Source organism: Centroberyx affinis, unplaced genomic scaffold (assembly GCF_046629955.1).
Source record: "Centroberyx affinis isolate AG114_WGS23_722 - 3 ecotype Tasmania unplaced genomic scaffold, CSIRO-AGI_Caff_v1 ptg000076l_1, whole genome shotgun sequence".
NCBI classification, from domain to species: Eukaryota; Metazoa; Chordata; class Actinopteri; order Beryciformes; family Berycidae; genus Centroberyx; species Centroberyx affinis.
Window position 1 is genome coordinate 58,675 of NW_027278785.1, and position 24,868 is coordinate 83,542.

The 24,868-nt window shown below is 42.3% G+C and overlaps 1 protein-coding gene across 1 annotated transcript; it reads right to left on the bottom strand.

The window, feature by feature from the left end:
• Positions 1-9,265: 9,265 nt before the first annotated feature.
• Positions 9,266-23,733, bottom strand: capn12 (calpain 12). The gene is made up of 21 exons (XM_071521422.1): positions 23,531-23,733; positions 22,693-22,762; positions 21,327-21,445; positions 17,724-17,857; positions 17,345-17,516; positions 17,150-17,233; positions 16,547-16,632; positions 16,321-16,398; positions 16,023-16,204; positions 15,302-15,561; positions 14,998-15,071; positions 14,683-14,805; positions 14,008-14,044; positions 13,847-13,918; positions 13,713-13,758; positions 12,121-12,182; positions 11,099-11,167; positions 10,889-10,967; positions 10,685-10,801; positions 9,717-9,769; positions 9,266-9,576 (listed from the first exon to the last, which is right to left on the bottom strand). The coding sequence occupies exons 1-21, from the start codon at positions 23,729-23,731 to the stop codon at positions 9,550-9,552; spliced, it is 2,145 nt and encodes a 714-aa protein (XP_071377523.1). The 5' UTR covers positions 23,732-23,733; the 3' UTR covers positions 9,266-9,549.
• Between the last annotated feature and the right edge of the window lie 1,135 nt (positions 23,734-24,868).

Genomic DNA, 24,868 nt, shown 5'->3' on the forward strand with positions numbered 1-24,868 from the left:
TCTACTATGTGCGAGTCTTATGATACTGATCATGCGACTTTAAAGAGAAGGAACATTTTAAGGCTTGTGAAGATCAGGGGACAACAGCTCCCACTGCAGGCTGCAACCCAGCTATTAAGGATTTCCCAATGGAGCAAGAGAAGATAATATGTGATGTATGATCATGTTTTAAGAATTTGATGAATAGATAAATGAAATGTTTTTAATGTACCGTTTCTCGAGGGTGGCAGGGGCATTTACTTTCTTTGGTGCCATTTTTGCCTTTATTTGACAGTGCACAGTGGAGTGACAGGAAAGCTTGTGTGTGTGTGTAGGGGAGGGGAGGAGGGGGGCTGGGTTTTGGGTGGGAGCAGTTCAGTGTGGCAAGGGTCCAAGGCCAGATTTGAACCCAGAACGTCGAGGGGAAATCTGACGTTTGACTTCTAGCGTTTCAATCAATATTGTGACCCAAATGTTGACTGCAAAACCCTTTGAAGGTGATTAGAATTACAATCTGAAGACAGATGTTAGGTGCCTACATAAATATTTGTCTCATATAGCTCGGTTGGTCTTTGAGTGATAGGATGAAACAGAAAAAAAAGAACTCCTCCGATTGTCTCCCCAGTCTCCCCCTTGATGAAAATAAAAGAAGGGCTAATTGAAAGAGTGCTTGAAGTAAAATGCCCCAAGCTCATCCACAGCTGAAACAATTGTACCGTTCTGCACCTCTCTCATTAAAAGCAGAGTATAGTTTCTCTCTCTCTCTCTCTCTCGTTCTCTCCCTTCCTTTCTCTCTCTCTCTCTTTCTCTCTCTCACAGCTGTCTGCGGTCTCTACTTCTACCACAGACCGAGGGGAGTTAAGAGAGAAACTGGGTTTTCTTTCATGTGAGAGCCAAATCTCAAGTAAACCACCTCATTACTAACATGACCAACCTCCATCCCCCCTCCTGATTCTCTGTGGTGGTCAAAGTACTCAGACAGACAGATAGACAGACAGACAGGCAGAGACAGTCAGACAGGCAGAGAGACGGAGACAGACAGACAGAGACAGACAGACAGACAGACAGACACAGACAGGCAGACAGACAGAGACAGACAGGCAGACAGGGGTCAGAGCTGTAAACTGTTGTTGACCCCAGTGGCGGAGAGTTTAACTGTGTTTGTGGCTGTGGAAAGAGGAACTCTAGCTCATTTTCTCACACCAGTATTTGATACACAGTGTTTCTTATATGTGGAGGGTGAAACCTGCCTCTATGTCTTTGAGAATTTCAGTTGAAATGTCCATTGATTCCTCTGCCTTCTAACAGGGTTATAATCTGTACAAAGGGAGGAGTTGTACCGAGTCGTACATGTGTCTGCATTGGGCAATATGTCATTGTCTCACTGTGTGTTCTTGTTTACATCATTTGCATTTCTGGCTTTCCAGTTTTCCACATTTCAGCACACACAGTTTCCATACCTTTGTTTTGTTTATCTCCTGTTTATCTCAATGTACTCATGTTTATATTGTGGAATGCCTGCGGCTTTCTAGCTAAATAAGAAGCCAGTGTGTTTACAGGGAGCCACACAGCAAACATGCACAGTCATAATTTTCAGTGATTTGTTATGTTTTGAGAAGGTAAAACATTCCTGTCTGTGTGTGTCATGCCCTCAGTTATGGGTTCTTGTGGGACAAAAATGTTCTCACATCACCTAATTTGTCCTTCTAGGGAGGAATCAGGCCTCTTACACTCATTCCCCTCAGTGTTGGAAAGCTACTGAGTGTGGCTGCTATTGACTGATAGGCATGCCACAGCCACAATAGGCCCTTGACAGCACTTGATGAACCAACACAACTTATTAAGAAGCATAATGAAGAAGATGCTTGACTGCCTGTGTGAGGATAGGATTATACCAAGAGCATTCAGAAGTGCTGAGAGTAGTAAATGTGCAGTGACATACAGTATCTCTCCTCCAGGTTTGATTTGAATTGAAATTTTGCTCTGATGATTTAAGCTGAGTTCATATTTTACCTTTGGCCAGTCAGTCTGTTTGGAGTGCAGAACCAGATGTAGCATAATCTGACCTCAATGTCTGTTTAAGTTTATTTTTACAGGCACTGCACACCAATCAACACTGCTGTAAATGTGCCAGTGATATCCAGCTAATTTTCAGCTGTACAACATCCTGAGCAACATCCTGGGCATGATGTTAAAAACCATAAAACTGCTAAAAACATAACAACAAACAGGTAGCATGGACATATAAATACACTGAAAGTGGTAAGACGATAAAATCATAGCAAGCAATGCAGGTCATTGCATATTATTATTACAGTATGCGTTTAGCCAGAGCATTACCGTATATGAATATCGGGAATGCCTCCAAAGGACTATTTCTATAATTGTTGACTGCGTCAAGCTGCAATTTTCAACTGCGTCCTTTTTCTGTTTTAGTGAATCCATACACGTCAGCACCGAGGTGCAGAAACGCGAGTGGATGGCTCTATTGTATCATGCACTGCATGGGAGTCGGATGCCTAAAGTTAAATGCAATCAGTGGGTTTTAGTATTCCACAGCTCTCTGTGACTCAGACACAAGCAGCGCGTCAATCCTAGCCTACTTTCAACAGGCCCACTGCCAGACGGAGAAGCAAAGAGCCAGAAGAGGGAGGGCCAAGTGCAAGAGGGTGAAAGAGTGAGGACTAGATGAGGATCAAGAACAGCAAAGTTCATTATTCCCCCTACTCACTCTCTCTTTCTGTGTTTGCCTCTCTCTATCTAGCGGTCTTTGTTCAACCTTTCTCTCGCTCTCAACCCCCCGCTCCTTCTCTATTTCTTACATAAGGCCTGCCCTATTTTTTCAGGGACCAGTTAGAGGTAGGAATAAAGGGAGTGAGTGGGTGAGGAAAAGGGATTGATAGAGGGTGGGATCAAATAAAGAGAGAGAGAAAAGAAAGACATGGAGGTTGCATGCACGCTGCACACGTCAAGACGCAGAGACCCCCGTGCCCCTGCCAGCCCCCTCACCTCATTTGACTGTCATTGGCCCTCAGTGCCCACCCACCGCTTTACTCCCCTCTCTCGTCACCCCTTTGCTCCAGTAGCTCACCCCTCTGCCCTGCACCCTCCTCCCCTTCCCCTCTATACTCCTCCTCTTCACCCACAGTCTCCTTTGTGGACATATTTCTTTCTCAACTTGCCTCAAATTGATTCAGTGCTTTTCTTCCTTTACCCCCCCGCCCCCTCTTGCTGCCCCCACTCCTCCCACTGCCCCCCCCCCCAACCCCCACCCTCCCTGTTACACATCAACCTACTTATCATGCTCGCCACACAAACTAGGGCAGAAAAATCATATCAGGGCACACAGGTGACCTAGAATTGCTAACCTGGCATGACAGAGCAGTCAGATCAGATGTGCATTAGTCCAGACATGGAGGCAACCGTGTGCATATATTAATACATCAGGCAATTGTGCAGGAGGGTAAATAAAGAGATTTTTTTTAATCTATCTATCTATCTATCTATTGGTGCATAAACAGCTGGATAAACTTAGTTTCAGTTTCAATCATTGCGTCCATCGCTTGCTTACTTCATGAGTAAAGCATAGAAGCTAAAATGATGCTACTAGCATAGAAGCATAGAAAGTAAATGACACTAGTTAAAAACTTATCATCAGTGTAAGTGGATCGGCCCAATTGAATAACCTCATGTAATCAGATTATTTTCAGTTGCTGTTGGGTCTGTTTGCCTTCCAAAATCCATAAAATATGAAGTTGCAGCTTTCCAGATTGCAGTTTGAATATTTTTTAATAGACAACTAGGAGCCATTATTTCAATTTGTATTAAATGATTTTTCAATCTCACAATTAAAAGGCTTTCCGCCTTCCAAACATGTGTCTAGGTAACAATTTTTCGAAACATGACTGTTTTTTCAGCAGCTGTTAACTGTCATATTACTGTAATCCCATTGCATCAGTTACTCTCAAACCCTGAAACACTGGTGCCGTGACTGGAATAATAATAATAGTTTAAAGAGTTGAGTACTTCTAATGAAGCAGACGTCCAGCTTTTGAAGTGGCAGGGTTAATGGGGACGATTTGAGAGTTTTGTTGAACACAGGACTCATGGGATTGAACAGATGCAAGAGGAAGTGTAAGATCTAGAAAGTATGAGTAACACCAGTCTCATACGCACATACAGGCTTTATGAGATGTGAAAGCCTTTAGTCTGGGAGCTTCCATGGACATCAGGCAAGACAATTTGGGCCTAACTGATACAAGATATTTGGGTCTGATACCAATGTCAATACAAACCAGCTGTCTGTAGTATCTATCCAAAAATCTATCCATAATTTCCTATGGTAGTGAATGATAGATGTCTACTTAAAGTATTTCTTAGGTCTAGGAGAATTGTGACAAAATCCAAAGCTTAAGGCCATTTCAACACTAACATACATATATAGCTACAAATCCTCTGAAAAAACCTCTTTAGAGACAATATTCGTAACAGAATAATTATCTCCTAAATTAAAGGCAATTGTGATAATGAACCATGTGGATACTATAATATAATGTAATAACATGCCAGACTGATCATTCACTATTTCACACAGAACATCCTTTTTCTCTCATTGTATCATCACACATTATAGTACAGATTATTACACAGAAAATATGTTTAATTTATTATCAAACATTATAGCACAGATTATAGCACATTTATCACACATTGTAGCAGAGAAAATATTTTTTTCTGTGATAAATGTCATAGAAACTTCTGTGAAAAATGTATTATAAATAAATCATTTATCCATAAAGGCAGTGAAGATGCAGTTAAAAGTCTTTACAGAAGTAAAAAGAGGATTTGCAGTATGTCAGCCATAAAGTTTGTAGGCAGGCTGTGTTTCTAAAAGGAAAATACGATGATAAAACCACAAAGACACATTAATCTCTATTATCCATAAATTATATTAGATTAAGTCAGACGTTATGTAATTCTGTATAATTCTGACAGAAAGGTTGATTAAATAATCTTCATATAAGTCAAATTACAGTGTTTATGGTATCAATAGCAATGCACATGAACATTTAGGTAAGTTTAAAATAAAAAATCCTAGCAAACAATTGACCTAACATTACAAGCCTGTATCTGCATATTAAAAATAACCACATGAATACTGAAGAGGTATGAGAGGATGTCGGTCAGTATGAATATGTAGAAATGAATGAATGAATGAATGAAATGTATTTTTTGTCATGTCAAATTAATGGCCCATCCCACATGTGATTATCTGACACACTGTTTTCTGAATATAAATAATTGTCACAGGGTAAGGCTAGGAGAGTGATTAATGAATCAATCAACTGAAGGATGAAAGAAACCCACAGATGAACCCACATATTTGCATGTAATAACCACACAAACAAGTTGATCATAAGACGGTGTCATGACTTGGTATTTCAGTTATGAAAGGAATTCCAGGCACGTTGTTGTTGTAGTTGTGGCTCATATGAGCGTACAGGCTTGAGCGACTGACGACAGCAGGTTGATTTTTTCAGGTGTGTGATATCACACCTGTGTGATCAGGGAGCCTTCAACAGAGAGTTCATAGAGCCTGACGCAATCATCTGTGTGTGGGAGCGAGGAACTACAAAAAACTGCATTTTGTATGAAAGAGTGGATTAAATAGGTGTTTACTATTGTAATCACACATTTGGGTAGTTTCTTATTCAAGCAGGCTTTCATGTATTAAGCCGAGATCAAAAGCAAAACAGAAAATATCAAATGAAATGGGAGCTCTGAAAAGGCTCTAAATTTAACATCAGTTACCTGTGGACTGTTTCATCAATCAAACTAAGTGATTAAAAATGTAGAGAAAATGAATGTTAAATGAGTATGAGCAAGTCTTAATATTTCATCCCTCCATCTGATGTTTCGACCAAGATTCAGAATTCATGCCTGGAGGGTTTAACTAGATTGAGTGTCTAAATTGAAGGCTGAGATCAATTCTGTGTGCAGGCATCTGCACTCTATTTGTAGACTGGCAGAGAATCTGAAAAGCTAGGCCGCTAGTAGACCATAATGTGCCGTGTATACACCAACACATGAAAGGCAGGGAATTTGAAATATACGTTCAAAATAGAGGCACTGACATGGAAATCAAGTTTAATATGGATAGTCTAGATCACATTAAGGTATAATAACTTAAGATGTTGACTAGTCAGGCTAGTTTGGCTATAGACCTACCAGATTAGATGCTATCTGACTTACCAAACAAAAAATGTTTTTTTTTTTTTTTTGCATTAATGACAACCCTCATTGGTTGATTTCCTTTCCTGTCATCATCATAGGTACCAAGTTATATTACATTTTGGCAAATTGTCACAGGGTTATGGACAGTTTTGTGGTATAGGCTACATATTCTTTATCCTTGGACCCGTTTATAGAGCCTTAAATTGGTTAAAAATTGAAAAAAAAAAATCTTTAGGGAAATACCTATTATTCATGATGGTGCATAGGAGCAAACTGTAGCACAGGTTCAGTTGTATACTGTATATGTATCATGTTTTGCAATTGCAGGGCCATGTGAGAATTTCGGCCTTTTAAAACTGCTGAAATCTATTCCTTAATTATTGCACTGCCTTAAGGACAATTGGTTTAAAGTCATGAAATGATTGGTGTCCTGCAGAACAGTTGTGAAGATATGTTAAAGAGAGTTGATGGACACACACACTCAACAACAACAATGCATCATGGTAGACACAAGAGCAAAAAGTGAAAGGTCAAATATCTGTGAGCAAGAGGTTCATTAACATACTGTCATACGTCACTTTCATATTTCCTAGTCAGTATTTTCTTAATCATGTTTCATAGTCAGTGACTGTGGCACAACTGGTCACCATGAAAACACAATCTAGAGCAAACTGCCATATGGACGCCATCCTGATAAGTAAATAGCAACAACGGCATGAGAAACAGCAACCAGAGTGAAGGGCAGGTGCGCTGCAGATGCAAATCCAGCTCTTTGCATCTCAAATTATCAGCCAACAGTCTTCCCGTCTTGTAAATAAACACGCGCACAATAAATATACTCTACATCCCATGCCAACACACACTCGTGTCTTTAAATATCGCGGCTCTGACGACTGAGATAGTGCTGCTCATCAACATTATGCGTGAGTGAGCCCGGGCTAAATTTGCAGCTCGGGAGCCAACTTACGCAATCCTCCCTGGTCTCCCTCCTGTCTATACAGTGGCTTAAATCTCACAGATCTCAACCATGCCTGCCCTCCCTGGATCCCACCCCCACACTATACACTACAACTCCCAGCACTATTCCTGTACCCGCCCCCGCCGCTGTGGCACAAAAATACCAGCACCTCCAAGAACAGACGCCAAGCCTGTCAGAGCATCATCACGTCCCACAGGACAGCTGGGGGAAAGCAAAGGGGGGGAAGAGGAGGGAGAACGATGTGATGAGAGGATAGATGAGTGGAGCAGGTGAAAGGAGGAGTGCAGCCGCTGTCGGGAGTGAAGAATCAAGGAGAAAAGAAAGGGGCGAATAAAGATGCTCAACAAGGAAAGGGAATGCAGTTTGCGGTTGAGTCATTGGTTTACATTCTGCTTTTATTGATCTGACAAAGTCCTAAGGTGACTGGCTGAGCTGGTGCCAGTGTGTTTGAGTATGTGTGTGTGTGTTTCTGTATTTTCATATTTATGACGACCAAATGTCCTCACAAGGTAGAAACATGAGAAAATCCTCCATAGTGAGGACATCTTTTGCCGGACCTCACTTTTTCATGGGCTATTTTGGGGTTATTTTAGGTATCCACGTCAAAAAACAGTGGGAAGAAAAGGGCTTCCAAAATAGCACAGGATACAATCAAAATAAAGGGATTGGAAGCACCTTACTTGTGCAACGTCCAAAATGTATTAAAGCTTCAAAAGCACATAAACAAACAACAGCACATAATAAGCAGGCATTAAGGTTAGAGTTACTATTAGGTTTAGGTTAGGTTAAGGATTAGGTTAGGGAATGAACAGTCATTGATTGGCTGTTTCTTTTTGAATTGCACTCTAGTCTGTCTTTCTGTTTACCGGCCCACAGTGAAACAGAGAGGATATGAGAGTAGAGGAGTAGCAGATCCTGCTACATCTGTACTGAGTCCTGTGAGGCCGCAGATATCTGATTTTACAAGCCCGGTCCAGGCCACAGCTGTCAGACCGACTCATCTTCTACAGAGCTCCTCAATTCAGACACACAGGCTACTGGGAAAGCAGAGCCGAGGTAAAAAGAGGAGACGTGGAGTAGAGAAAAACATCCAATAATAAGATAATACAGGAGGCAGAGATAAAGGGAAAGCCAGGCAGAGAGAGGAATTGTACGAATCAAACTCTCTGGGTCCTGTCTCTCTCACTCTGCTCTGTCTCCCTTATTCTCCCCATTCCTCAGCGTTCTCTCCCCTCGCTCTATGCCAAGGTAGATGGATGGTTGCCGAGGGCAACCTGTGTGTAGTCACCTAACGATGAACAGGAAGTGGTGTGTGAGCAAAGGTTCTATTTATAGAAGCGTGTGAAGAAAGGACAAGAGCGCGTGTGTGTTCGCTCGCACGCACCTGTGTGTGTGTTCGTGTGTGTGTGTGTGGGGCTATGAGAGAGCAGCCAGTGGGTAACAGGGAGGAGGAGGAGGCAGATTGTGAGACCGAGACAGTTACTAGAGAGAACAGGAGGGAGCGATAGAGTGAGGGATGGATGGAGGGAGTGAGGGAACGTAGTGGAGGAGGGGGCGAGTGCGTGTTGACGCTGTGCGTGGCGTCAGCGTGATAAGAATAGAGATGGTGCGTGTAGCGCTGCTGAGACATCACCCTCACACCCTCAGTGGGGCAGGCAGTGCTCACCGTGTGTGTGTGTGTGTGAGAGAGAGAGCGCGTGTGAGTACACGTGTGTATGGGCATGAATATTGTTGTGTATATGCTCATATGTGCATGGATGAGTCAACTGTTGGTGTTGCAGTAATTTTTTTAGATATATATATATTTTAGTAATTGCAATTATATTTGTTATTTCATTCAAGTTTAAGTTTTGGAAATATATTTTTCCTTTTCTGTTTGCATCACAAACAAATTTTTCACCATCAGACAATTGTCTCTGTAGATCAATTGGAAAGATATGATTTATTATTGCCTTGACTACAAGTGTGTGTGTAAAAAAAATGAGTACAATGCTTTGTAAACACAAAAGGAATAAGGGAAATAGTTACAATCACACAAGAGCTGAAATTGCTTGTAGAAACAATTTTATTACAGTGTCTAGTATATTAATATATTGCAAAATGTTAAAATATTTGTGCTCCATACCCTGCGTGACAATACGTTAAGGCTATAATCAATAGTATAAGAATAGTATAAGATTAAGAGAAGGGAAAGCCAGTAGCGTAGTAAGGCACTAACTGACAGTCAATGGTATAACTTTGGAATAAGGCACACACAGGACTACGGTCTCAACACTTTACATGTTTTTAGACTCAATGTCCTACTGTGGACAGAGAAATGACTCTGCTGTGGTTTTGAGACCCGTTCACAGACGGCTTCACACCGTCAGGAGCTGCAGCAGCCACTGTGGAGGAACGACAGGCGGATAGAGAGTAGAGAGAAGAGAGAAGATGTAGAGAATCAGAGTCTGTTCAGGTCCAGGACTAAGATGAAATGAAGGACTATGATGAAATGATAATGAAGTATACTTAGCCAAATACTCACAGAATTGATCCCTCTGTCCTTCACCTCTTGACTGGTCTCTGATTCATACAGAGCTGAGGAGAAAAGAGGATGAATACTCAGCGCCATGGAAAAGACCAAATCATTTTTAAGCCTTTAATCTCAATCACTCAACAAGGGATTCAGAAAATTGCAACATCCTGCATCCTTACACAGGCTGAACCCCCTGTAACTCATACATGAAATGAAACATAGAGGTCCTGGCATGTTTCCCAAGTTTCCCACACACACTTGTGTCAACTAAAAGCAAATTGTAGATTTTGACTCCTACTTAAAATGTATGGGCACCAAATGTGATGACATGCTTAGATCAAATCTAAAGATACAATGTTTTAGCATTTGTGGCGTCTACTTGGTCAAGTTTAAAACTTTGTGGAGATGGTCTCTGACCTCAAATTATGTGGCAAATATCATGTTCACTGGACAAATTGTTACGGTGTTCTAGACAATTTTGTGAGAGGCTATACCCTGTCTGAAGTTTAGTAGTTAATGGTGACCTTATCTGACTGGGCTGGTATATAAAACGTTAAATGTACGTATGTCAATCCAGTAATGCTGCTATGCACCAGGTTTCGTGCAGATAGATCAAAAATTGAAAAAGCCTTGGGGAACTACCTAGTTTTCTGGTAGTTCCAGAAGTTGAAAACTAGAAACAATCAAAATCCATCACCGTGTTTTAATGTTTGACAAATATGACCTTTAGTTACAGCCTTCAGGCCAGTTGGTATAAGGTCATGGATATATTTTTGTATCCTGTTTTTTGTTTCATGGCTCTGTGTGGAGCAGCTGCAAAGACGTCTGGGTGGACAGACAGACAGGAGAATACACACACCCACACACACACACACACACACATGCAAACAGTAAATACAAACAACATACATCTCTGCAGATGGGGGATGTAATTACAGTGTGTATAGTGTGTGTGTGTGAGTGTGTGTGTGTGTTACCAAAGAGCTTGCGCAGCCTGGTGACACACGACACAAAGCTGTGGAAGGGCAGGTGGAGTTCTCCAGATCCAAACCTCTCAGACAGCAACTGAATCACCTTGCCATCGCACTGCAGTCCTGGGACAGAGAGGTGTGGTAGAAGGTGTGAAGCCAAACGACAGCAGCGTTCTGTGTGTGTGTGTGTGTGTGTGTGTGTGTGCATACCCGCAGCTTGCAGCGCCGCACTGAGCTCAAAGGGGCTCATGGTCCCTGAAGAGTCCTCATCAAACTTGATAAAGATTGACTGAAAGAGAGAGCGATATCAAAAGGGATAATAATGACACAACCCCTCCCTATCCTCCACCACCACCCCACACACACACACACACACACACACACACCCACACACACACACACCCCCACAGTGATCTGTACCTGCAGATTGCGCAGATGGGACAGCAGGGTTTCTGCTTGTTTATGGCTGAGACTAGAACGGCCGTTAGTCTGACAGCAGAGTTAAGGACTCCTCAACGGGACAGAGGACAGAGAGAGAAAGTTACAGAGGAAAGGCTGAAAGAGAGCAGCAGGGTGGCAGAGTGAGTCAACCGGAGGTCCGGAGTTCAAGCCTCCATGTCGGCAAGCATCCGCCCTGCTGAAGTGCTGAAGTTGAGCAAGACACCGAACCCCTATCAGCTCCAGGGACGCTGCTCTGGAGCTGAGCCTGACCTCTGACCTAGCAAGTGAAGAGGGAATTTTATTGTTATTAGTATTATTATTATTTTCTTAACAGTAGTAGTAGTAGGAGTCATAAGCGGAATTTGCCTGGCACCCATGGCCAACAATGTATAGAATCCCTTGGAATGATAAAGAAAATACTCATATGGTGAATCAGCATATTATGAAGAATCAATTATTTTCCATCGCTAGTTCATCTTATAACCTTTATCAACACAGTCACAAATGACAAATCTATAAAAATGAATTTGTAAGGTTGGTGCCCATATGGAAGAATATGGAATTGGAAAACAAATGTTGATGTTGTTGCTGTGACTTAATGTGAATTGGTCAAGAAATCCACCAAATTTGGGCTAAATGCTCATGTTGTTGTTTTGACAGGTCACTGTGAATCAGTGCTACATTTTCATATTATAGCATAATAGTTGTGAATTTTAACTGTAATTTTAGTATGATGATAAATTATTTTTGCCCTTTTAGACCTGTAAGCTGGTCGGTTTGACAGAGATCACAACTATAACTTGCACCCATATACATTAAAGGCAAATTCCAAACCTGCTGGTAGTATAAACACACAAAATAGACTATTGACGGACTTCTTAAGAAGTGAAGCCACTGCAACTATGAACTCAACAAGAAGTGTGAAGAGGCACAAAGAGAGCGGAGAGTGAGTAACACTGAAGTGAGTAACACTGAAGTCTGTAGCAAGGACAAAAGGATACATCCTCTCCAAAGATGAGCTGTCTGCACGTCTCCAGTGGCAGATGGTAATCTTTCTCAAGCACTGCACATGGGAGAAAGACAGCGATTGGCGCAGAGAAAAAAGAAAGGTTTAAGTGGGATTAAGCTGAGGAAAAGTGAAGGTGAGGGCAAGCATAGTTACTTCTATTACTTAATCAAACTCTATCTACTCTATCTGCAGCTTTGAGCTTCTGTCTAGACTGTTGCTGACCTCTGTGCTGCCCTGCAAAGGCAAAAGACCTTAACTCGCCAGAGTGTAGAACTGAGAAAAATGACTTTAAAGTTTTTTTGTTGTCCAGCCAAATTAATTGTAGGCAGATTATTGGAAATGTGGCAATTCTTTGTTTTTTTAATGAAGTTATTTATCTACATAAAAATTTTGGGCTCAAACTTGACCTTTGACCCTTATTTGGAAGTTACTGTACTCTGCCTTTGCATTGTCTGCAAAATAATAAGGGATCATGCCACGGCAAAAGGCATTAACTTCCATTTGATCGCTCACTTGGTTGGATTTAACTTCTCAGTGGACGTTGTTTGCAATGGATTTTTTTATCAGGTTACAAGAAAAGGTAGACTATCTATTTAATTGTGAATTGTTGTACTGCTGAGCTTGTGTGTGTGTGTGATTAGGCTACTTAGGAGGTGTGTCTTGTGTCTATGCGAGCCCTAACCCACTCGCACTGTTCCCTTGGCTGTCAGTGTCGGGCTGTCACAGGCTGGCACTGACTAGCCTGCATGACACGAAAAAAGCATTCATTGCATATGATTTACGATTACTTATAGCTGGCAAGCCATCTAGTTATTGTTTGTTCCCAATGCTTTGTTTGCATTCTGATCGCATATGGGAGCAGTTTGGTTTTGTTTGTCAAGTAGTTAGCCTAAGCTAGCTAACGCTAGCTAGCGCTAGCTAGCTAGCTTGCTAACAAGTAACGTTAGTAAAAACAACCACTGCAACACTATTTGCTTTACACTATATTCAAGCTACTGTGTGTGTGTCAGAAATGCTTCGATGACAGATATTAATACATAGGTATAACTCCGTAACTCCAGCGCGGTAAACAGTAACTTCCCTTGATGCGCAGCAAAACAAAGGCAGAGTACCTTAACTCCTACCTTAACTCTGAACTGAACAGAACTGAGTGTTCCAGAGTGCAGCGAAACAAAGACAAAGAACCGTAACTGATGTTACGGGATTCTGCCTTGGCTTTTCTAGGGCTTTTGGAAGTTATGGCAAAGACAACCTACTATTTTCTACAAAAAACAACAACATTGACTCAAGATATTTGTCCACATGATAAAGCAGATCTTTAATGTTCCAAAAATCACAATAACTCATTTTCGACCAAAATTGAAGTTAAGGCCTTTTGCCTTTGCACGGCAGTGTGGATCCACTGCTGCAAGCTGAGGGAAACATGCTGCTACTTTGCTCCCATCTAGTGGCCATGAGTGGCACTACAGAGTCAAAGATCACTTTAACAGAACTGGCTGTCTTTGCACAATGCAGTGAAGTTCTGCCACATTCTCTGCTGTTACTAAAAAAAGATGTAAAATATGAAATACTGGAATTTCTAACCTGAGTTGAACAGCTTCATGAGCTCCTTAGCATTCAGCCTGTCATCCTGCCAGGGAGACAGAAGAGGTTGGTTAGGATGTTTTATCCAAAGGCTATAGGTGAAGTTTAGGGCGAAAGAGGAAAATAACTCTTACTGGGCCGGCCGCATCTTCAAAAGTCTTCTGAACTCTCATGTGATCCTCTGGAGCGACCGGCATTGACATGACCTGTTAGGCACAAACAAAGAAACAAACGCATATTTCTTTGGCAGGCTGCTATTAGATGCTAGTGTTAATGATGAGGTCAGTGAACTCACCATGAGGAAGCCAGAGGAGCAGGTGAAGTCCTGCTTCCTGGAACACAAGGACCAGACCATCAGTGTAAATTTTATCAAATATATTTTGACATACTTTATACACTTCAAAATAATGTTTGTTATTGGTATAGTTGCTCTGGCTGAAATATAGCTATGATAATCAGAGTGAGTATTCATACACTGTTCTCAGCTTTTGGTACAACTGAGACTAAAAGCGATTTTTATAAATTACTGGATAATGTTGGGAACTAGAGATCAGCCTAAGTGTTGGTACAGGATAATGGAGGCGACTACAGCTGTGTTTGGTGTTGTATGGGTGGTTCTGGGATGCCAGAGCTTATTGTTGAGCCTTCTGGAGCTGTCGTGTCGTGGGTCGAATTCAACAAAACATCTGTGATACACTCAACTCTGTATAACATTTAGACTAAGTGGCTGGTGAACGGTGCTGCCTATCTGATGGTCCTGTGGATCAATAACAGCGTAGCCTGGTGTCCTCTATACCAACAATTTGTTGGCTTCTACATCATTCTTTTCATGTCTGAACTGGATGGTCGCTCTGGATTATGGCACAAGGGATTTATTTTCTTGGTAAATGAGAGGAAAACAACATTCAGCTAAGTCTCCTCCCCTTGGGACCGTTCTCCTTTTGTGTTCTCTCTCTTCCCTCCATCCTACCCCAGGGTGTTCCCAGTCTTGGAGAAGATGCGGAGGAAGAAGTCTCCAGGCTGGTTGGGTCGATAGGTGGAGGCCACGATGACGTAGTTACCAGGGTCCAGATGCACCTTCCTCCACACACCCCTGCCATGGTGGGGATACACACAAACACACAGAGGGTGTTTAATAAATGAAAGCACAAGCTATAGTATAAAAACAAAGGTGGTAGCTGCTCCTAAATGTTTCATATTGTAAACAGATCATTAAATAATTATAAATTTGGGAGGTGAAAAGCAGCGAGTGGTAATTTCTCTCATGATGAGTAGGCTACTTTACCTCTGAGCCCGATATTTCCCAGAGCGACTTACGGGACGGTTCTTTATGAAGAAGCTGCGGTCCAGACACAAACCCTGGAGCTGTATGGAGACAGATATTATTGTGGGATGGAAACTCTGTGAAACCATTAACTACTGAGAATATTAAAGATTATTATTATATTATTTCAGGCATGAGAAATTATTAAGTACTCACCTCAGAAGGAACCTGCAAAAAAAAGGGGAAACACAAAGACAAGTGGGAATTTATCCAGAACTGGAATAATGGCACTGAGACTCAATATATTTTAGTTTTATATTCTAACCCTCTGTCTCACCCTGTAGATGTGGAACGCCATGTAGAGGAAGTGGACTTTATTCCTCTTCCTCCTGTCCTTCTGTAGGATCTCCACCAGCACTGTGCACTGTTTCCCTTTCTCCTTCTGCTTCTCTGCTATCTTCTTCTCCTCTGGGGTCATCTCCTCGTCGTCCTCGTCATCTTCATCATCATCATCCTCATCGTCCTCGTCTATTTGGTCCTGCTCTGTGAGAACCAACTCAAACTGGGGGTTCTTCCAGAATGATCCTGAGAGAAATAGGATATAAGTATGATCCCTAAAATGCAAATCCAAATAGGGAGTGTACACATAATTGCTAGATGGGATGGGACGATATGTTTATTTCACAATACGATTTGATGCGCGATATGGGGTTCATGATTCCATACAACCACGAGACTGTGCAGAATTATGTTTATTTCTGAGACTCAAATCATTCTAGCGATGGCATTGGCTTGCTAAAATGTAAACAACAATTTAAAAATGTCATTGCAAAGTGCAAATCATATAATTTTGATGGAGAGCTTGTGAAATTGTGATGGGCAAGTCGTCTCATTTGTGATTACTACAGCAGAATAAAATGTAGATAATAATGCGATTCATTTTTCTGCCCCACGATACGTTTGGTCACATTTTTGATATGATATATTGAATTCCGATATATCGTCCCATCCCTAATGATTGCTCAAACACAAACACATCAACATACGGTGGTATCTGCGGCTGCCGCCAGCAGAGCTTCCTGGTACCCAGACGCCTTCGTGGTCACTGATGGTCCAGGCGGACGGGGCGGCGGGCGAGGCGGACGTGTTTCCCTCTACCAGGGTGTCGGGGTTCACACTGCACAGCTCCACCGTGTCAAACAGCCTGCTGAAGTCCTCAGAACTGATCCTGATGGAGAGAGTCAGACACGGCAGAATGGACATCTGAGTTTGACTTGTGCTTTGATATGAGAATTAGATGTTACAGTGGAGGCATCTTGGTGTGTTTCTGCATCTGTTACGTACCAGAACTCTCCGTCTTCTTTCTTTTTGAGCTCAATCCTTTCCTTCTCAGCTTTGTCCACATCATCCCAGTCTTTACTCCTATGATTACACACATACAAACAAATGCAACATCTGGGACCGTTCTGTGCTCTGCAAGTGAAATTGCTCTCTTGCACACACACACACGCACACACACACACACACACACACACACACACACACACACACACACAGGCAGCTTCCTCACTTGTCACTCCAGGGTCCACGGTATTCGACAAAGCCCCAGGGGTTCCTCAGCCTCAGCAACGAAGTCTCTCCTGATGCCTTCTTCACCTGAAATGTAAACAGAGACAAAACTGGTCCATGAATAAAGACTCATTTACAAAAAGAGAATTCGTTTTTGGCATGTTCTCGTACTTTTATATTCTATAATCAACCTATTTTGTCAAAATGAGGAATGTAGATGAGATGAGATGAGATGAGATGACAAAATGAGATTAGATAAATTGAGATGAAATGAGATAAAGTGAAATGAGATGAGATGACAACATGAGATTAGATGATATTAGATAAATTGAGATCAGATGAGATAAAGTGAGATGAGATGAGATGAGATGAGATGCGATTCGATTCGATTCAATGAAACTTTAATGATCTCTGTGGGGAAATTGGATTTCCCCACAGAGATCTGGATTTGGATTGCAGCAACAGAGAATAGAATAAAGATAATACATCATATTGAAAATTTTGCAAAAAGTAAAGACAACAAAACAACATATTGAGGGTAACATAACAAATAAACAATAGATGTAGTGCCACACAGTCACAGTGTTGTTGTTTTGATACTGGCCTTGTTACTGTCAGTGATGGCGTAAGCGTGGCCCTTAATCAGCCCGTTTCCTGTCACTTTACCAATCTCAAGGTAGTTACTGGCCTGTGAAAACAAGGAGTGAAAGTCAGATGCATCTATATCAGTATCCCCCTGTGTGTGTGTGTGTTTGTTAGTCTCAACATTTTATTGTGTATTTATTTGTGTCCGCTCTACCTGGATGAAGCAGCTGAGAAGGCTGCCGCGGGACAGGGCGGCCGTCAGAGACCTCCAGAGGACCCGAGGGGTACGAGAGGACACAGGCAGGGAGTACGCTATGCCTCCGGTGAAATCCTCCATCCCCTCTGAAATGTTACCCCCCTTCAGACTTCCATAGGATCCAATTAGCCTAGATAAACAGGTGAGAAAGATATCCCAAGTGGCTTATGTTTTTTTTTGTGAAATTGTTGCGGTGGCACGCACTCACGCAGAGACATAATCCTAAATCAACACACACACACACACACACACACACACACACACACACACACAAAAACAGGAGTGGGTGATCTCAGACATTACCACCCAGAAACATATGCTGGTAGTGGCAACTGACTTGGCATAGGCCTTCTCCACCAGGGCGCTCCAATACTCGTTGCGGGTGTGAGAGTAGCTGAAGAGCAGACGGCCTTCGCGCACTGGCAGCCTGTCATCCACAACCACTTCCACCCACTCACCATACTGCCAGAACTGCACAGGGATACAGAGGGAGAGAGAGAGAGAGAGAGAGAGAGAGAGAGAGAGGAGGAGGAGAAAAGAGAGGAGATATAGAATGGTGATGTGGGGTAAAAATAGTGGAAAGAGTGGAAGAGGAGTGTGTGTGTGTGTGTGTGTGTGTGTGTGGGAGGGGAGGATGATGGAAAGAATCGGGAGGAAAGTGGGGAAGATAATGAGGAGGGAGGCAGAGTGTAAAGAGAAGGAATATCATGGAAAGAGAGAGAGAGAGAGAGAGAGAGAGGTGTGTGTGTGTGTGTGTGTGTGGGGGGGGGGGGGGGATCTGTTTCACAATCCTAATGATACTTAAGCATTCTTACTAAAATAAATCCAGATCTGCAAGACAAAAGAAAGAATGCACCTGACACAGCGACTGAGGGTAGAGAGGGATTAGGGGTTGAAAAGAAACAGACTGCATAACACAGCATAATCAAACTCATATCTTAACGAAAAAAACATCAACAAGAGACAAAAATGTGCAGAGCGATAAAAGAGCATGAATGAAATACAGATCAGTTGCTGCGATCTGGCAGACAAAACCCTCCGGCGTGTAAAATGAAGAGTAAAATAAACCCGCTGATCTGAAACCCGCTCGCCTGTCTGACTTCATTTCTCCAACAGCCTCCTGAGGCCGTTACTGGTCGTGACTAGAGGTGTGTACTGTACTGCTGGCTGTGTGCACACAACAGGCCCGCACTGGCCCTCCATAGCTGCAGCTGTGTGCGTGTGTGTCCCAAGGGCGGTCGCTACCTGCATGCCTGAACTGCTCTCCCATCACCTTGTCGTGGCAAAACGCTCTTCCTATCCTCCCTGCCCACATGTTGAGTCATGTCACATGCTCCCTAACAGTCTCCATGCTGTCGGTCCGAGGCTCCGGGGCAAATAATTAATCACTAAGTGAAAAGCTTAAAGCGATATATATGACGATGCTGTTGTTTGGTTTTACAAGATTGATATGTGTAATAATGTGATGTCTTTTATTGATCCCTGTAGGGAAACAGGCAGGTCGGAGCCAGCTGAAGGAGGGCCTCTCTGCTCGCTACGCCACCCTGCTGCCAACTTTACATTAGAATCAACTTCTCCTTTATTCTTCCTTCTTTATTCTTTATTTGGATCCCCATTCGCTTCCGCATGGCGGTTGCTAGTCTTCCAGGGGCCCACACTTAAGTAAACAGCCATTAGTCAACATAGTCCAGTTTATGGCACAAAAAGAGGCGGCTCAAATAAGAAGCTGAAGATGATACCTCAAGAGCAAAAAAAATGCTTAGCAACAACAACAACAATGATGAAAAACTAAATTTACTGGTTATAAATGCTGGTTTCTGCATCAATGATATTTTTTTTAAGAATCTATCACTCCATCACTTCTGGATGGGATTCTCTACTTACAGTTTTTCTCAGTCGCTTTTGGTACATTTCTCAGATCAGAATTGAAATTCTCAAAACTACTTGTTCAATCTTCACATCATTGTGTCACTTGTGCACATCAAAAAAGAAGTTTCTCATTTCTTTGAAGTTGCAAATGCTTTGGTACATCCATGCAAATGATTATGTACAATTCTCTGCTGTTTCCTACATTATCAATTGCTTATGTCATGTTGATCAAAATGTATTATAATGGGTCTCTGTTGAATAGTCTCACCCCCCACAACATTTAGGCATTAGTTCATCGCCTAAGTCTTTACATGCAAAATGGTTGAACAAGTTGTCATAATATGTCAAGCATATTTCTATACATTTCCATTAGACTTTTTTTCTAAATCTGTCCTGAATTGGTAAATTGCTCCCAGGTGAATCTTGACTTTCTCTAACGAAGGGAAATGTGTGAAGCGTTAGATCAACCAATGATCAACCAGTTTTCTGAAATAGCAAGAGAAGATATTCGTTGTGATGTGGATGAGAATTTGTGGCCCAACAGACAGGAACGTCAGGAGGTGTAGGAAGACTGCACTGTAATTCCTACAGCACTGCATGTACAGTTTTCCCTAAGGAGATTGTCCTATGTTCACATTTCTACTTTTATTTTTTTTCTTTGTGCTATGCAGTGCTGTCTTTTCCTTTCTGTATTGCAATGACATGGTCTGTCAACAAATTACAGTACAAACAGTAAAAGTGTAAATGTGAATCTTGTCCAGTCTCTTGCAATCAATCTCCCACATACACTAAGGTGTAACTTACAATTTACAATAATTGTCTTCAAAACTTTAGCCATAGTTTACATCAGAACATCCCTCCAGAGCACACTGTTATATTGACAACATGACTAAGCAATTTGACTGTCTTATCCGTACACAATGACACAAGGACTTGTCATTCTGATGGCACTGACATGTTCATTGACACAGATATTTACTTTTGAGAGATGAACTAAGGATTTTGAGCAAGACTGGCTTTTGCAGGTAATCCATGGTGTTTTGCTATTTGTACGAATTGTTTTGAGAAATGCACTTACTGTTTTGCAAATGTCGAGGATGATTCGAGAAATGTACCAAAGCGACTGAGAAAAACAGTAATAAAGTGTTATGTTCACTTTGCAATTTGGTTTTGTGTCTGTCTCCTCTTACATATGAGACCACCCTGGAACGATGACGCTGGATGAGTCGATACCTGTTGGATCTCATTACCTTCTTCACATGCCAGGACTATGTCACAATAGCTAAATATATAGGAATCTCATTGAAAATGGGTAAGGCTTCAATAACAAAACCAAGAGCTGATCAGATAAAACATGAATGGCTTCAGTGAATCAGTCCTTTGTTACACATGAAACGACCAAAAATGAGTTGTGATATATTATTTGTGAAACTCTATCCTGTGCTTCTGCATTTCACGTAAAACACACGTGTGTCATCCTTGGCCACTGATCTGTTTTATCATGGCTTATCATATCATCTTTTCATAATTATTTTGACTGCAAACAATGGGAAATACTATCTAGCACAACACCCAGGCACAGTTGGGTAGCGTTGGGAAGAGGAGGATGTGGAGGCAGCAGACAACAGTTGAGTCTGAGCTGGGGATATGAATGGTGTATTCAATCATAAGAGGAAGAGTGTGTGTGTGTATGAGTGCGTGTGTGTGTGTATATGTAATTTTGTGTTGGTCAGGGGCATGCTAGCAATGAGTCTCAGCTGGCTGAGTGGTTCTGGGGGGAGGGGTGGTTGTAATTAATTATTTCTCTCATTAGCAGCAGGGGGAGGGAGTGGGAGGCTGCGTGTTGTAAATCTAGTTGTAATAACACCCAACAGTAAAGAGAGCTGGGCCTTAATTACAGCCACTCCTTCCACATATCTATCTATCTATCTATCTATCTATCTATCTATCTATCTATCTATCTATCTATCTCTCTATCTATCTCTCTATCTATCTATCTATCTATCTATCTATCTATCTATCTATCCATCTATCTATCTATCTATCTATCTATCTGTAACCTCTTACTTACCCTAAAATGGAAGATTCCTGCGTAGGATTCGGAGAGGCTTTGTTTGGGCGGCACCACCTTCACAAAGAGTTTGGGGTGCATGGTGAGGCAGGACAGGGCGGCCAGCAGCCAGCAGTTTCCTGGTAGACAGTGGAAACACGTGAAACTGATATGGAAACAAGTCAACTCCTGCATTATACAATACCCTTTGTGCAATGTACTGAATAATATTAAAGCGCATTTTTTTACATGTCAAATTATTTCAGAGGGCCTGAAGACATTGTGCTTGAAGCGTATGTTGTTTTTGTCAGTGTTTAGGTAGGTTAGCGTGCGTGTGCGCACGCGTACACGCACACACACACAAACACACAAACACACACACACACACACCACACAACACACAACACACACTTTAGTCACATTCCTGTCCAACAGTAAACATCTGTTCCATGTAGAAAAATTTACAGTATGTGTTGCCGCTGACGAAATCATGGAAATCACATCCTGGACCACAGTTTTTCATGAAAACATAAAACAGAGACAGATGGGAGGAGAAGGAGGAGGAGGTGGTATTGATCCCCAACACTAACACATATTCATACTGTACATACACAGCTGGTGACACAGGCCATCAATCCCAAACTCCCAGAGGAGAGCTCACTGTCATGCACATGGGCTTCCAGTTCACCGCAAATGCAAAACAGACTGAACTACAGAGTTACAGCATAATCTGAGGACTGGATGGGCATGGACCCCCTGCTGTCCCTCCCTGGTTTGGGGCGGCAGAGACCACAGAGTGTCACCCCCCCCCACTCCCCCTCGCTGGGCGTTTGAAGTTGTGTCCCTGGGGCGGTGTGGCATACACATCCTGCTCCGGGGTGGTTGGGTACACTTTGTCATCGAACAACAGAAACATAAAAACCCACCAGCTGAGCTGATGGAATGGCTCAGCTTGGCTCGTATGGATTGATCTTTTCTGGTGATGTTACGTAAAAGGCCTGCTGAGACAATGCAGTATGACACATCCCAGGTTCATCCCTCACTCCCTGGAAAAGGAAAGCTAAGACGTGGACAGCAGACGTAGGTTTTACTGAACAGACAGGGAAAGCTGTGTGTGTCAGGGTTGGGGCCATTCATGAACTGAATTGAGAATGCATTGTAAATTGAATTGGAATTGGAATTGCACCCAGCTCTAAGAAAAAACAAAAAAACATGGAATTTTACAGAATTTCATGGAATTAAATGTAACCTTCTGAAATTCCAATTCAATTCCAATTCTGTTTCAATTCTTTTTCAAATTCCAATTCCTCAGCTGATTTGGAGCTGATGAGTTCATTAATAAATTGACCCAAACCCTTGATGGTGTTGAGGTGTTTCTCAGACTCACCCAGCTGGCCCTGGCAGATATCGGTCGTCCCCGTTGTGCCTTCCACAAACACAGCGTTCTTACTGATCTCCTGCAGAAATGCAGTGGGAGGAGGACAGTGAGCCCCTGACCACACAATCTCTTGTTCCCCCATTTATACACAGTAAAACTGTCAGTGTTAAATTGAAACTCTGAAAGCGTTAAAATGGATAAAAACACTGCCACTGACAATTTCACTTTTCTATTCTCTTAATTTATGTTAACATGATTTATCAATGCATTATATCTGTCTATCATTGTATATACAGTATATAGTATGTGATTGAATGTTTAAGTTCAGCTGTGTCTTATTAACTCTCAAAAACATCCAGCTACTGGCTTAGACTAAGTATTGGGTTTTTTTTTTATCTCTATTCTGTTACACAGTGGCTCCTTTTCTTTTTAGGGAAATGCTCCAGGTAACAAGTCCCTCATGTGTGAGCCACACCTAATTTTCACGTTTCACGTTTGCCCTGAATTATGGCAAGAGGGCTTTTTACAGCACATTCTCTATAAAATATGAGTTTGTGCATGAAGATGACATTCGTTTGAAATATATTTAGGGTGCCCAAAATATACATATCTGGATATACTATATAGCATGAGATTTTTTTTTCAGTATAGGACGCTTACAAGAATACATCATCATAGAATGAAATAGCCTATTATAAGTTTATTACAGAATCATTACGTGGCTGGCAGAATGAATACCAATGCCACTGATTAGCATGCACATGAAAACGCCCTCCGAGATCTGGATAACAAGGCACAGTAAAACTTTATATAACTGGAAGTACCAGCAGTGACTTGGTGTAGCTACCTTGGGTCGCAGCCACTTGATCGCCTTGTTGGGGTCTGGGTCTTCGGGCATACCGATGGATTTCTGCTCAGCTGCAAAGTTCGGATCAGAGAACAACAAACCAGACTTGAGACACTCATCCCGGAGAGTCTTGAAGTCCTGGTCCCTAAATTTGACCGGTTTTCCAATGGAGCCGAGAGCTGCTTCCCCGTCAGTCTGCATGTTGTCAGGGAACATCAGTCCTGCATTCAGGATTCAGGATGCAAAATGACTGATATGTATGAACCCGGTGCTTAAATACAGTTAAAGCGCACACCCACCGCTCCGGTGAGGGCCACTCGGAGCGCCTCCTCTGCCCGGAAAGGTATGCAGAGCGCCGGGGGCTTTGGTGAGCTAGAGTCGGGGTAATGACACGGTGCCAAGGGCCGCACTTTGATCCTTCTAATTTATCGTCCGTCACCACCATCATCTTGTGACAGCAGGGAGGGACAGTCGTTTATTATGTGGAAAGCATAATAACACACACATAATAGCACTGTGAAAAGTGCGATTCTGTGGTTATGCGTTTGTATGTAGGGTGTGTGTGTGTGTGTGTGTGTGTGTGTGTGTGCGTGCGTGAGAGAGAGAGAGAGAGAGGGGGGGGGGGTATTTGGGAGGATGAGTCAAATGCCGATAAAGACAGAAAAACATTACAACTAATTGCATCATCACTTAACCACATGTGTTAATCACAGATCGATGAGAACTGGTGTCGCTGCCTGTGAATTTCAAAGGAACCCCCCCAAAACCGGCGCTAGGTGGCAGTCTACTCCAGATTATGGCAATGTTGACAGAAAGCTCCCTACTACAAAAGCGGCAAAACTATGAGGTGGATTATAGTCTACATAAAGAAGAGGGAGGCATCTTGAAAATGTCCTTTGTTAACTCCATGTCTCTTCAACTGACCCGTCAGTAACAAAAAATCACTATAACATTCCTATAATCTTCCCTAGAGGAACTTGTAGTGTGTCTATGGCACCCAATAGTGAGTTTAATGTGACTTTATCGTAGTTTATGATATTCTCTATCTCCCATAATTATAATATTCCTATAGGGATTTGTAGTTTTGCTGTGACATTTGTTTAGCGTCCTTCTAAAATGTAGGCTATTATAGGATTATTATAGGCCTAGTTGTTCAGAATGGGTGCTTGGCATCCTAAGCAGGACAATAGGTTTGTCAACCATGGCTGGGCCTCTAGCTATTCTGAAGTGGACAGCCAATTATTTTCACCCCCCCCCCCCCCCCCCCCCCCCCCCCGTATTGGTGTCATTCATCTCAGGTGGATATCCATCTCTAATAAACTGTTGTCCTGCGGAGTC

Bases quoted from the DNA above. Each gene is read 5' to 3' on its own strand.
- capn12 (XM_071521422.1), bottom strand. From the start codon at position 23,731: ATGCAGACTGACGGGGAAGCAGCTCTCGGCTCCATTGGAAAACCGGTC. The intron at 14,806-14,997 runs GTAAAGTAGCCT...CCACCATGGCAG, and splicing joins GGGAAATATCGGGCTCAGAG to GGGTGTGTGGAGGAAGGTGC. The intron at 9,770-10,684 runs GTAACACACACA...TTTTCTCCTCAG, and splicing joins CAGGCTGCGCAAGCTCTTTG to CTCTGTATGAATCAGAGACC.